We start from the raw sequence: 14,848 nt of genomic DNA on the forward strand, positions 1-14,848 counted from the left end.
TTGTTCCTTGAAATGGAATTCAGAATAAATATTTGAAACAAGATTTATTTGTCTCTCCATTTAAGAATTGTGATCAATTATTTGTAATTATACAGAAAAATACAAATTTAATGAGGCTAAGTGTAACTTAGGCCAGTCTAAAACCAAGTTTATGCAACAGTTTCACTAGACAAAAGTGTGAATTTTGGTGCCTCATAAGGTTTGCAGGAGCACTGTCATGTACTCTCAATCAATTTTCTTTGTCTCTTTGCTATTTCTGGCTATTATTGTATGGTTACCATAGTGATACCTGCCAACAGTGTGCACTACTTCAGCGATTCAAACTAGCTTTTAACATAGATTAATCTTATACCACTGCTCTGATGAAGAGGAATGCTCTGTGGTCAAGTTGAACTTTTAGTTGGGTAGTATGACTATCTTTTGAGCAATGCAAATTATTTTTTTGAGAATTAACCCTTAAACTCCAAATATCTGCTTGTTAATTCCCCCCTCTATCTATTATACACTTCCTTGTAAATACCTTACAAGAAGTTTTGTGTTAGATCAAGATAACTTCTGCCTTAAGTCTGAGTATTCCCATTACCTGTTTGCTGGATTTTATATAGATGTTATAGGGAGAAGTTACATTGAATTTTTAATCAATCAATCCTGGGAGTTAAGGATTGAAGAATGATGTAAGAAATAAATGCAGTGAGGGAAGTTTGCATTTGGACAGTGAAACAGGTTAAAATGATTTGGGGCATACAATGTACTACTGGTTTCAAAAACATTTCCAGTTCATCTCAGGTTGAGTTCTCCAGGATTCACTCCTGATAACTAATTCATGAACAGCACAAACTTAGTTTAGTTTGTTTGATATGCATGTGTCTGTGTATGTGTCTGTGTATAATGCAACATGTTAATTATTAATTCATCAAGCCTTAAGTTATATGTAGATCCATGTTGTGATGCTGGAGCTAGAAATCTGTTTCATGGAAGTATTTGCTCTCCAGGATTTCCTCTTAGTAAGCTATTCATTAACAGTAGAAATTTAGTTTAACTTGTCTGATGTGAAGCTGCAAGTAAGGAGCTCTTGATTTTACAAAACAGCTAAATGTAGATAAATATTATGCTTTATAAGAAATCTCAGTATGAAGGTTTTCAGTTTTAGCTGGACTTTTTGTCATAGTACATGGTAAAGACTTAGCTGCATTTTGTCAAGATTGTTGCAAATTGATTAAATATTGATTTAGAAATTAGCTTAACAGGTGGTTGTTTTTTTTGTATTTAATTTTTCAGTTTCTCTCCTGGGCATTAGCTAGTTGAATATCATGCAATTTTAATCAAGATATTTTAAATTTTAAGCTTAATCGGTCCAGTTTCACCTCTCAAAGTACATTTCATTTTTATGACTTTGTATAATCACTATAGTACTCATTAACATATCTTTTGATGCTCCAGGTACTGTAGATAATCATGTTTACATCTTACCCTTGGTCTTATGCAGCTTTTTGCCTATTTTATCATGCAATTCCAACATTAATTGAGACAGCACTTGCTATCACTACTTGCATGGTTTTGTGCTGGTTTTTTTTTTCCTTCAAGTTTAGGGTTTTGTACATCCACAATTTCTTTATTTTTTCATCAAATTCAGGTAGCTGTGGCACAAGTGAATTTAAATGCTTCACAGATGAATTTCAGCCCAAGGAGAGGAAGTTGATAATAAGATAGTTTAGTCAGCAGGAGTAAAGTGTCAGGTAAATTTGAGTTCTGGGTAGTTTCATATTGTATGAGCAAATTTATTTAATACAATTTTTTATTTATTATGAATGTGATTGTGAATTTCTTGCCTATCATTTCAATCCACTCTGATAAAGGGCTAATACTCAAAACATCAAATCAGTTTACAATGGCCTTTTCACATTAACAACTCTGTTGATAAAACCAAATTATCTTGTAAATTACTCGCCATTGACTTAGCAAAACAGTTTCTTTAGGTTAAGAAACATACCTCCTTTATCATGATGATTTTTAATAGACTACATTAATTTAAGAGTTAGTTAGCTTGTGAGCCACAGGGACCATACTGCCAGAACTTACTGTATCTTACTCTAGTAGCATGTGAAAGTAGTCTTTCTGTTTTCCTCCTTTGCTGAGATGCTTAAGTCTATCCTAGAGATGATTGCCCTCAACCCACAGCTCTTTCTTTTATTCCCTGACAGTATGTTGGTACTCTGCATTGTTTACATCCTTAACCTTTTGGCCATGACTTTGCAACCAAAACTGATGGAATTTCTTCTTCCAATATCAATACTTTTTTGAGTAGTAAAGTGATGAGAAGAAACAAAAATATTTCTCGAGAGGATAATGCTTTTATTTAGAACACCAAATTTCTAGAGCTAAAATTGTATGGAAAGTGAAGCAGACAGTGTGGAATATTGACACAAGAGCATAATTCAGTACAACAAGATCTGTGAGATAAGAAGTAGTTTTAATAGTAATATTTATTTTTGTATCTATTTAGGAGCCATGAGTGAACCAGGAGACCAAGTAGCAGTGGGTGGGCGGAGCATGTTGGACAACATGGTTGGAGTTGGTGACATGGTGCTTCTTGAGTCCTTGACCGAAGATTCAGTGATAGAGAACCTTTGGGACAGATACAATAACAAAGATATCTATGTAAGTTTTAAATGAATTCTCCCAGTAGAACCAACAAATCTACTTGTAAATTGAAAGTCAAATTACATTGAAAAATGCTGTTTTGAACTCACACTTTTGTCTGTTGTGCTTGACTTCTAAAGATGTATAAACAACATTAAAAACATGAATTGCTAAAATAATACATTCTTTATTGAGACATCTTAGAGCTTTTGTTGTCACCCTTTACTGTTTCACACTTCCTTCCTTTGTATACAATTATATACAAGCATCACAAATATGAGCATTTCAAAAATTAAATATTGTGTGATATTACATTGTACTTCCCCACCTGCCTTGTGATGATCACCAGATGAATTATATTTTACCATCTGCTTCTAAATATCAGTTGTTGAAACATATCAGATTTAAAATTGATCATAGGTTAATACCGAACCATTTTCTCTACCTAACCAGTGCATAATTTATGTAAATCTGGTAGACTGGATGTACATGCACATACATTTAGACACTGTTACTGTCAAGGTTGGCTGCATTACCCATAGTTTTTACAACAATATTTTTTATGGAGTTGTCAAGTTTGCATGACATTAATTTACAGGAAGTTAATGTTTTTCAGTGGTTATATAGTTATACAAGTATGACTTGTACAAAATAAATTTATCAATATTACCTCTTGATAGTAGCTTTGAATGAATGTACATTGTACATGTCTAGAAAATATATTATATAGTAAGGGAATGGGGATGTCATATTTTTTTTTCATTTTATTTGCAGACTTACATTGGAGATGTGGTGGTGTCAATCAATCCTTATCGTAAATTCAACTTGTACACTCCTGAGAGGATAGCAGAGTACAGATCTAGAAACATTTATGAGTTACCTCCTCACATGTGAGTACAGCTCAGTGTTTGAAAACAAAGGATAATGAACTGCTTTGAGTCTTTAAAAGCTGTAGATGTGGTGGTATAATTGCTTTGTCAGTCTGTAGCCTACAAATCGTGGATCAAGAAGTCTGTTTTTTATCCTTGGCTGACATCTTTGTTTAGTATTCTTGGGCAAGACACCCTTGTCACAAAGCGTTCCTCTCTTGATCCTCTTGGGAGTAATAACAAATGGATACTTCACCAAATTGTCAGAAAAATCTGACGAAATTGTAGGAGAGAGGTAATGCATGAAGCCCATCCAGGGTGAGCCAACTCATCAACCAGTCAGGTGCAATACCATAACCCAGTACATCTTTGAAATCTCTCTGGCCCTTTGAATTGGAACTGTTTCCTTAGCTCTAATTTAAGCTTTTGCTTATCAAAACTTGGTGGTTGGTGGTTGTTATTTGCATTTTCTTTAAAACAGCTATGCCATAGCTGATGATGCCTACAGATCCATGAGAGATTACAACCAGGATCAGTGTATTATAATCTCTGGCGAAAGTGGAGCTGGAAAAACAGGCAGGTTCTATTGTTTGATACTGAATCATTTTGTGTGCTTCATCAGTTAGCTTGTTATCTGGGTGTTTCAAATTATTTATGCCTGCCTGCTGCTGACAAGATTGAAGTCACCACTGATCTTTCCAATTTGTTTCTTCAGAGGCATCCAAGGTTGTTATGCAGTATGTGGCAGCGGTGTCTGGCAAAGGCTGGGAAGTGGACAGAGTAAAAGAACAGTTGTTACAGTCTAATCCTGTCTTGGAAGGTTAGTGATATTTTGGATAATTATATGAGTTAACGCTTGTCACCCATTTCATTGGTTTCTCATATCTGGATCTTAGATTTCTTGTTCAAAGGAAAGTGTGTACAGTAAGTAAGTGTGAGTGTTGTGTGTGAGAAATTGGAGAGTGGATCAATGAAGTAACAAGTGGATAGATTTGTTAGTTCTCCTATACAAAAGATAAACTAAATGAAAGGATAGTAGAAAATGAACAGGAGATTGAAGGAATACGGGAATTAATTTAATTGACTAATTGATGAAAGGGTTGATTGAATTAACGATGCAAATTAAATTGGAAAAGCAAAGGAATGAGTTAATGAATTGATGAGTGGTTGATTGATGGAATGAGTGAATGAATCATTGAATGAATGAATGGTCAATTAATGGAAAGAATAAATGAATGAAATGAACAGATGAACAAAAGAGAGAATAACTTAAGGTGATGGAGAGATGATTGAGGGGATTCAAAGCTTATTGTTTGTATTTTTCAAGAGATTGTGCCTGTTGGGTGTTCATGAGTATCATGTTACTTTTGCAGCATTTGGCAATGCAAAGACTCTTAGGAATGACAACTCATCTCGTTTTGTAAGTGGATTTAATGAGAAACAATGTTACATGTACATGTAGCTACTGTCAGTAGATTCTTCCAATTCCTTGATATTAAATGTTTGTGCATAATAAAGGAATCTTCATGATCCTGGGCTCCATGGAAATTCCTGAAATTTTAGTTTCTTATTTTTGAGGACTTGAACAGTCCTTTAACATGCTGGATGATGAAAATCTTCGGCAACTAAAGGCTGATCTACTTAATATTTAGTATGTGCTCTTGAGACTCTTAGAATAAGCTGTTAACTGCCCTTTTCAAATTTGGTAGTTCTCAATTTATACAAATCCTTTTCTTAATACTTCATAGAACTTTTGAATGTTGTTTACTTAGAGATAATGATTCAAATTAGTTTCAAACTCTTTAAAGTGAATGATAAGTTTGTAAAATTTATGTTTGATTTTTTAGGGAAAATATATGGATCTTGAATTTGACTTCAAAGGTGATCCAGTTGGAGGAGTCATCACAAAGTGTAAGAGAGATAGTGTTACATCAGTATTACATTTTGTGAATTAATCACACTGTTATTTTCAACATCTTTTTAGAGGAAAATTTCTAATCACTTTTAACTCTCTCATTTCATTTTTAGATTTGCTGGAAAAGGTAATTTTGATTCTTTAAGGTCTGGAATAAAGTGACCATACACTGACATTACTTTATTTGTTCACATGCACAACACTTTTACCTAAGTTTGCTGATTACTGGAAGTGTGCAGGATAGTTGAGGTGCAGAAAACTAATCTATGCCTCAGTGATAGGCTCAAAGAGGCTCAGATTTTTGAAAAAATGAATAAAATCTTTCCTTATCTGATAAATGAGATCAAATTTACCATGATCTCTTCTTATCCTTTTATAATAATTTGCTAATGAAATTTTTTTGATGAATTACATTTATTGAATTGAAATTAATCTTCACTCTTTGCATATGCATGAAATGTGATTTATTAATTAAAATTGCATCTTAGATGCATTCTTAATTTTACATGCTTCACAACAATCTGAATTTCTTAATGAGCTATTTACTTTGTTATGTTTTTGAAAATGTGGTGTACTCAACACATATCTTTTCACAACTTACAGTATTTCCTGTTTATGTTATCAATTACTATATAACCCTGTCTCTTGAAGCAAATATGTATCTGGCAACTTTTTTTAAACAGTCCCGTGTGGTACATCAAGCCCAAGGGGAGAGGAATTTCCATATTTTTTACCATCTACTCTCTGGTGCCTCTGATGAACTTCTTGGTAAATTATTTTGCAATTACTGTAAATAAGAGAGCTATAATTCTACAAGGCTTTTTTAACTTAGTTTTTATGGTCTAAACTCCAAGTGACATGGAACTCTTGTTTTATTACTTTTTTCCTTAAATCCTTGCCTCTTTAAGATGTTGTTGGAATGCCCAATAGTGAATATTAGCCATGCTGCCTATCGTAAAGACAAGTGCTGTGGTCAGCATTTTGTTATGTTGGGCAATGTTAAACAAAGTGTCTTTTTTTTTTCTGGAGACCTGTATTTTTTCTGGTAACTGTTTGAAAATACACTGCTACTATTCACTAGACATATCATTCTGCATTGCATATTTTCAGATGATATGTAACTTTTAATGAACAGTCATACAGGTAAACCACCTCATTTCAACTCTTGCATCTCTACTTGAAACAGGGAAACTTTGCCTTGTGAGTGACTGTAATGATTACACTTACCTCAATCACAGTGGATGTGTGAAGGTCAATACAATAGATGACAAGAAGGACTTTGTAGTAGTTGAGGTTAGTGTCTCAAGATTACTCTGCATAGTATTTTAGTTCTAGAATGTTTACAAAATGATCACAAAAGCTCAGACTTTGTCGTTCGAGTAGTTCATCTTCGAAACCTTTCTGTTCTCTTTGTAGTATCTTCTCGCAAATCTACACTTACTAACAGAATGTCCAGATTCTTCTTTTAAATTGGTTGTTCTCTAAAGATACATTTATCACAAAGATGTTATTCTGTGTAACTGTAACATACTGCATATTTTCTTCATTTTGATTGTCACCTAATTCCTCTCTGTTTCAACAAGAGGGCAATGGAAATTGTTGGGTTCACTCAAGAAGATAAGTTGTCCATTTACACTCTTCTGTCTGCCATTTTGAACCTTGGGAATGTTGCATTTGATGAAGCTGTTGATAAAGTTGATGGACATGATATTGTGGCCCCTACAAACGAGAAGTGTAAGTTTTCTAAAATTTGCTTTAAGGTTGGCAGATAATGTTGAGAGATCAACCTTTACTCCTCACCATGGCTTGATCCAGGCATCAAACACTGTTTTCAGACTGTGTAGATTCTTTCCTCTTGGAAGTCTTTTTTAAAGGGTGAATGAGTTAAATGAATTTTAAGGTTGATCTATATGTATCACCAATTAGTAGCTTGGTGCTTTCAGATTTCGTCAGGTTCACTCATTCACTCCTTTCAGTTGGATTGTAAGTTCTCGAATTACTTTATTCACCCTCCAGAGGCTGTAGAGTAACAAATTAAAAATAGCTCACTGCTTTTATAGAAAGAAATCACTTACAGGAAAGGAATTTAATTTCTTTTATACAATCATATATATTGGCATCTATAAGTCAGAAATGGAACATTGTTTTGTTTGGCTTGTTACAATGTAGTCAGCCTGTATGGTTTACCAACAGTTGTTCACCTCAGTGTCTGTGAAAGTGGTGGATATTTACATTGCCTTGCATCATGGTAAATATCCACTGCTTTTCTTGAAACTTCCACTGATTATGGTAATTTTTCACTTCCTTATCAAACTCTTACAACAGACTTAGACTGGGCATGTGAGATGCTTCAGTGTGGAACTCAACTGTTGAAAGATGGTTTGTCTAAGAGAACTGTGGAGGCTGGTAACGAGAGGGTTTCAACTCATCTTACCTCTGTGCAAGTATGTTTTTCATTGTTTAAAAGTATTTAATCCTAAATATCCTGCACTGAGTATAGTTAAGTATCATAGTGTCCTGTTCACATGCAGTGAAACTCCTTTGAAAGGGTGCCTAGTAGGAAATAACTAGTACTTAGCAATTAGAAGAAGGTGGCAGCTATAAAAATATTATCTATTAGAAATCACTTACATGAATGCATGTCCTTTATAGAAAACCTTATCTTAACACTCTTGCACTTGCTAAAAGAATATCCAACAAATGTTTTGTGTTTCATTTACAATGCTCAAAGACTGCTCTCCCAGTAAAGAGAATTATTGTATTTCTTACATAAGTAAGTACAGTGTTTGTGCTTAATTGTGTACAGCCCACTAAATTAAAGTTTTTTTGAATTTAAAATCTTCCCCCTCTATTTGAACCTAGAGATATTAATAATAAATATCTAACAAACCTCGTTTTCTCACCTTGTGCTGCTAGTTAAGTCTTGTAACTTACAATACAGACCTCAAGCTGGGTTAATGTGAGGTCTAGTATATATATGAGGGTAACTTGCAAAATTGCCGTTGTTGTTATTAATCCTATCTTCTGTTAGGCTTACTATGCCAAGGATGCTCTCTCCAAAGCTATCTATCGGAGGATGTTCTCTTGGATGATTCAGCGGATCAATGAGAGCATAAAGGTAACGGTAATTGATTCTTAACCCTTTATCTCCCAGATCAAATTTATAACTCTCCTTACTGTCGACCATACCATTTTCATAACGTTAGTGCAGAGAATTTAGTATTAGATGAACAAATTATCCCCAAATTGATATTATTCTTTATTCTTATCATTTATCTGGTTGATATTGTGTCAATATTGTAAGGAGAAATTCTGTCTTGGTCACTCACAGGAGTTAAAGGGTTAATTCAAAGGGAAAATACACTCTTCATCATCAAGAAAAGACGTAATTTTGAAATGGAATACATTTTCAGCTTCAATTTTGTTATTTACTGTAATGTAATACTGCTTATGATAATTATGGTGTTTCTCTTTAGCAAAGGTTTTTGTTTTATTGTTTCCTCAGGTTAAAAAGAAGGGTAAAAGGAAGGTGATTGGTGTATTGGATATTTATGGCTTTGAAATATTTAAGGTACCTACTCTTTTGTGTAGTTAAAGAATGCATGTTTTTAGAATAAGAGAACCTATTGAGTTAAGGATGACTTCAATTTTCTTGTTTCTATATTTGATACATTGTATATTGACAAGTAAATCACTTAGCACGTTATTTTATGTGGATTATACCACAAACACACTCTAAAAAGCTCCCTCTCCCTAACAGGTCTCCCTACTTGTCTCTATTAAGCCTTTGTTTGTTACCCTAGCTAGACTCTTATCACCCCACCAAACAGAATTTGCAAATACTGTACTTTGTAGTGTTATGTGGAATTTATGTCAGATATTTGTTTCCATGGCAAGCTACAAAAGTATTGGAAACTACTTAGTATACAAATATTCTTACATGTTTTAAACACAATAATTTTGTGTTCAGTTGCTTTTTAAAGTGTGAAACCTTTAACCCCTAATAGTGATTGGCATCTAATTTCTCCTTACAATGTCACCCCTGAATCACACAGTAAGGTCATGAGAAAACAGGAAATGATCATCAACTAAGTAAGCTCTTGATCATTAAACAAATTCTCCTTATCAGCATCTTTGAAAATGTACAGAGAACAGTGAGGAGAATGTGCATACTGATGTTAGGGTGTATAGGGTTGAAGTGTGGTAATTTAAATCATTTTCAACACTTATCCATAAGTGGTCCAGCAAAGTAATTGAGTACTTTGAATTTTCCAGAATAACGGTTTTGAACAGTTTATCATCAATTACTGCAATGAGAAGCTGCAACAGATCTTTATTGAGCTGACACTTAAGTCTGAACAAGAGGAATATATCAGAGAGGTAGGAATGTGTAGCTAATACCACTCTAGAAGTCATTTAGTCTCCAAAGGCATCACAAAATTTCCATTTTCAAAATTTGCATTTGTGAAAATTCGGAATGAAAATGTCTTTATCTAGAATTATGTAACCTCTGTGGGTTGCTATGTATAGTTTAATTATCGTAAAGTTGTCAATTAAATTGTCATTTTGCAGGGCATTGAGTGGGAATCAATAGAGTACTTCAACAATGCAATCATCTGCGATTTGATTGAAAAGGTGAGTGTACGAGTGGTGGGTCATCTCTAGGGTTTCTTACATCACGTATCCACCCGTGTCCCTTACATTACATACAGCCAGAAGCATAGAGGTTGATTACATTGTATACTTCTGACACCGGTCCGTTGCACCTCTAGTCACTGTTTGACGGCTTAGCTACTTAAAAAAAAAAATAGACAGTCTCATGCAGCGAAGGAACTCGTTCGTGTCTTGGGTTGTTAACGCTACATGTACATACATTGCTTTCTCTTGTTATTTGTTGTAGAGGAATTTTACTGTTCCACATTGTATTGTTTATGCATTTGTTTATCGGGATGGCATCGTTAGTTTTTCCACCTTTCACTGATTCACTTTTACTTTGTGAATTGGAGTACTTCATTTACAGCGCGGTACTTCTGTGCTTTTTTTTATCACTGGTCATGATTCCTGTTGCACTCGTATAATCCTGTGACAACACATTTTACACACATTTAACAACTTCTTAGTTGTATCATACTTTTAAAAAATGCCTCTATGTTGGTTTCGTTGTTATGATAACGAAGAATCGATCATCCAGTGTGACCGTTTAGGTGAGTGTAGTCCTGAAAAGGACTTTCGTAACTAGCAGTGTGGACATCAGTTCCATTCTTGGACAATCACACCTCATGAAATATATGTTATTCATCGGCGGGAGGTCCGTAATGGCACATTTTTTGCCCATACGGACCGACCTAGACCGGCAATGGACTTAACTGATTTCATTTAATGTACAAGGAATAATGTTTCATGCAAATTACGTTTCTATCGTTTCGTCTCAGACCCATGTGGGAATCATACCACTTCTTGATGAGGAGTGTTTAAGACCAGGAGAGGTGAGTACGGTCTTTCTAACCTCTACTTTTTCTACTTACAATTTGATTTTCATGTTGGATATCGGAATATGGTAGTTTGCAAGTTCAGTAGGTACTGCGATGAATTAAATGTGAGACACTGTGTACTCCAATGAAGGAACCACAGTACGTCCCAAGAGACTGATGTTGAAGTATGGAGTCATAGCGGAGCTCGCAGAGCGTAGCTCCATAATTATACAAAATAGTAGTAACCCATCAAGCCGAAAAAATTTGGATGTACGACCGTACGACCGACCGTACAAGGTGCTACTTTTAGCATGCGCGGCCAACTGTACCACGGGCACTATCTTATAATCAGTCCTCTACACGGACACGGAGAAGTTGCGAATGAAAATCCATTAATATTACCACGCACTTTATCCAGAGTAGGGGCTTTAGTTTTGTTGAAGAGACGTGCGGGAAAAAAAAAAAAAATGCGAGCTCCGCTTTTAGGCTTGCCTAAATCTATATGTTATTTTCTTACTAACGCTATTGCACTGGCGAGAAACCATTATAAATTTAATGTTTTTCCGATATCTCTATATCGATATCAAGCTAACTCTCTTACTCCCATGAGTGACCAAGACAGAATTTCTCCTTACAATATCAATACAATATCAGATAGACATGTGTTGAGATTAAAGAAAAATTTAAATGAGGGGGTCATTACTTGATCCAATACCAAATTCTCTCTGAACTAGAATCATAAGAATTGTATGGCAGACAGTAAGGAGAATTACTAAGAAGATATTGAGAGCGAAAGGGTTTAGAGTTAAAATGAGCTACTAATTTCTTCTTACAGTCTTACCCTTGAATTAAATATGAAGGGTAAGAGAATAACGGATATGATTATAATTTAGAAAGCTCCTGATTGTCAAACAAATTCCCCTTGTCAGTACCAGAGGAAATATAAGGAAAAAAGTGCGGAGAATGATATGATATATAGTGATATATAGTATAGTATATAATGACCCCCTCATTTAAATTTTTCTTTAATCTCAACACATGTCTATCTGATATTGTATTGGTATTGCATACATGGCAAATCTTTCAAATGGTTTCAGTCATACTTGGAAAACCGCACACAGAAATGTTCTGTGAACGGGTCGCTGTCCAGCAGCTGCTCATTAACTTGCGGCGTCCCCCAGGGGACCATCCTCGGTCCACTATTGTTTTTATTATATATCAACGATCTTCCAAATTGTTTATCAAATTGTGAGCCGAGGATGTATGCTGACGACACACACCTTACATATGCGGGCGGTGATCTTGAGAGTATACAGCTTTGTCTGAATGAGGACTTAACAAACGTTTTCAACTGGCTACAAGCGAATAAACTCACACTGAATATGACAAAAACCGAATTCATGCTAATAGGGTCAAGGCAGAGACTGGGTACTCTCACAGCTTCACCAACAATTAGAATGAACAGCACTCAGGTGAGCCGGGTTACTTCTACAAAATCGCTTGGTGTGATTATAGACGATAGGCTCGATTGGCATAGTCACATCGAAAAATTAACAAAAAAGATTGCCTCTGGTATCGGGTGCCTAAAGCGAGTCAGGTATCTGATCCCAGCATCGACCTTACATCTGCTTTACCAAGCTTTAGTAAAACCTCACTTTGATTACTGTGACATTGTCTGGGGTAGCTGTGGGATAACGCTACGAGATAAGCTGCAGAAATTACAGATTAGAGCAGCCCGTGTTTTGACATTTTCCAGCTATGATGCCGATGCAACTAAGCTACTTGAATTTTTAAGTTGGAAAAATCTGACAAGCCAGCAGGAAATTCATAGAGTTACCATGGTTTTCAAATGTCTGCACGGGCTAGCTCCTGAATATCTTAATTCTAAGTTTAAATGGCGTAACTCTGCTTATGACCTCAGGGACTCTGAAAATAAACTCAATGTTCCTCTACCTCGCACTAACTATTATCGAAAAAGCTTTAGCTATAGTGGAGCCACATTATGGAATAGTCTTCCATGTGATATAAGGAACACAGAGTCTCTGGGGTTATTTAAACGCAAGATCAATGCCACTCTATAACGCACGGCATTCACGGAAAACAGCTTTTAAATATTAGTTAGTGTTTTAATTTTTAAATAGTTTTAGTTAATGTAATTGCTGATGAATTGTTTCGTGCTTAAATAAAGATTATACTTATACTATACTATTGTAAGGAGAAATTCTGTCTTCGTCACTCATGGGAGTAAGAGAGTTAGCTTGATATCGATATAGAATATCATGAATACCAATGTTAGAGTATTTAAATCACTGTTTAGTCGACTTGGTTATCAAACCTAATTGCACTCACTTGGGTGAGTGAATAAATCATTCAAGGTGTAAGTGCATGTAACTAATGCTCTGCTGGTAATGTCAAAGTTGTCGTCCATGAATTTCTCTAGGTCAGCGGTACGACGCTCATTGCTAAGCTTAACACGCATTGCTGCAAGCATCCGCACTACGAGAGCAGAGGAAGCAAGAAATTCCTATCTGATATGACTTTGCCACACGACTGTTTCAGGCTCAGACACTACGCTGGGAGCGTAAGTAGTTAACCGAAAGCCTTCAAGCTTCTATTCATGATTTTATAATAAATGTGGAAATTCTCGAGCGCTCATATTACATTTGAAGGTCGCCAAAAGGGGAATTTTTGAAAATTGAACCTGGAGCCCTACCGGTACTACGCTCTGTTTTAGCTTGGAATTGCTTTCCAAACTTTTTTCCCAATGCTGCAAGGGTCGCATTAATAGTGTGCCTTTTGGGTAACGGAGCTTTGAATTTTAGTGTGAGGGGAGGTAAGGTTTTCATGCTGAACCATAATGAAGCCCACCGCAATGATACAGGCAATAAGCAGTCGATAACAGGTCGATAGGGAGGAATTATTCAATTGGACAACATATCATGGAAAAGTAAAAGTTTTTCTCATGGGACAAGGAACAGGAAGGTCTGAAGCCTTGGTTACGTGAAGTGTGATTTCCATGGTACTCAATTTTTTTTCTCTTCTACCAGGTAACTTATAGCGTTAGTGGTTTTCTGGACAAAAACAATGATCTGTTATATAGAGATCTCTCCCAGTGCCTTTATGCTTGTGGTCATCCGTTGGCCAAAACGCTTTTTCCGGACGGTGAGTTATTAAACACGGGAAACTGTGGCTAGCACAGGGCCTTACAAAAAGAAAAAGAAAAGGAAACATTGATAAATGTTATGTAGTATATGTGATCCACAGTTGAAATGGCAAACAATTTGTTGATTGCTGTTGTGTTCTTTGCGCAACCCTTCACTGTCACAGCTTTTGGCAGGCGTTCATTCGCCTCTTCGTGATCAGACAATACTTTTATTTAACGCGACGAATACATTTCCATAATTTTGCTCTGCATTTATCAAAATCATTAGATCGTTTTCGTCCGTTGGTTATTTGTTTGAAGGTGAACGTCGAAACTGTGTTGCGAGGCGGAGCCACGATTTACCCTTGGGAAGGAAAATACTTAAGTACTGTGAAAATCAAGTTCAATAAATGCTGAAACAGAACAAATACAACTTTGGATATACACGTTTTGCTCAAAAATGTAATGTGAACCTGCCTTTGTGATTCCTCCCTCAAGCTCTTGTCGTAAACAATGACCAAGATTATATGATGTTATCAAGAGCGAATAACGAGGGGACAACGGTCTTAGAAGCTCCTTACGTTGGCCAGTTTACATCATCAACTCAGTTGATAAATACCAAACTATATTGTAATACTCCTATTGGACGCAGCACCGCAGTTACTTTAGAAACTCACCCCATTTATTTAATAACCAAGATCGTTTTCCGTTTACGCTGATGTAATGCTCGTCTGTCTCTAGGTTGTCCAACCAAGGCAACCAAAAAAAGACCACCAACCACAGGAACTCAGTTTAAGGTAAACTGTATCTA

At 35.6% G+C, this 14,848-nt stretch overlaps 1 protein-coding gene across 7 annotated transcripts in view; it reads left to right on the plus strand.

The window, feature by feature from the left end:
* Positions 1 to 14,848, plus strand: part of LOC113672318 (unconventional myosin-Ia) — a 29,933-nt gene that overhangs the window by 1,964 nt on the left and 13,121 nt on the right. For all 7 annotated transcript variants that reach the window (XM_089183235.1, XM_089183237.1, XM_089183236.1 and 4 more), the window contains exons 2-21: positions 1,634 to 1,736; positions 2,504 to 2,658; positions 3,415 to 3,530; positions 3,991 to 4,085; positions 4,225 to 4,329; positions 4,883 to 4,929; positions 5,357 to 5,420; positions 5,538 to 5,551; positions 6,108 to 6,192; positions 6,611 to 6,717; positions 7,008 to 7,158; positions 7,750 to 7,868; positions 8,456 to 8,542; positions 8,930 to 8,995; positions 9,700 to 9,804; positions 9,997 to 10,059; positions 10,857 to 10,910; positions 13,336 to 13,476; positions 13,943 to 14,057; positions 14,779 to 14,834. In XM_089183235.1, the coding sequence (XP_089039361.1) occupies positions 2,509 to 2,658; positions 3,415 to 3,530; positions 3,991 to 4,085; positions 4,225 to 4,329; positions 4,883 to 4,929; positions 5,357 to 5,420; positions 5,538 to 5,551; positions 6,108 to 6,192; positions 6,611 to 6,717; positions 7,008 to 7,158; positions 7,750 to 7,868; positions 8,456 to 8,542; positions 8,930 to 8,995; positions 9,700 to 9,804; positions 9,997 to 10,059; positions 10,857 to 10,910; positions 13,336 to 13,476; positions 13,943 to 14,057; positions 14,779 to 14,834 (1,740 nt within the window). In that variant the 5' untranslated portion in view covers positions 1,634 to 1,736; positions 2,504 to 2,508. The remainder of the gene's footprint in view (positions 1 to 1,633; positions 1,737 to 2,503; positions 2,659 to 3,414; positions 3,531 to 3,990; positions 4,086 to 4,224; positions 4,330 to 4,882; positions 4,930 to 5,356; positions 5,421 to 5,537; positions 5,552 to 6,107; positions 6,193 to 6,610; positions 6,718 to 7,007; positions 7,159 to 7,749; positions 7,869 to 8,455; positions 8,543 to 8,929; positions 8,996 to 9,699; positions 9,805 to 9,996; positions 10,060 to 10,856; positions 10,911 to 13,335; positions 13,477 to 13,942; positions 14,058 to 14,778; positions 14,835 to 14,848) is intronic.

The sequence above is a fragment of the Pocillopora damicornis genome, chromosome 9, assembly GCF_964200805.1.
Source record: "Pocillopora damicornis chromosome 9, jaPocDami1.2, whole genome shotgun sequence".
NCBI classification, from domain to species: domain Eukaryota; kingdom Metazoa; phylum Cnidaria; class Anthozoa; order Scleractinia; family Pocilloporidae; genus Pocillopora; species Pocillopora damicornis.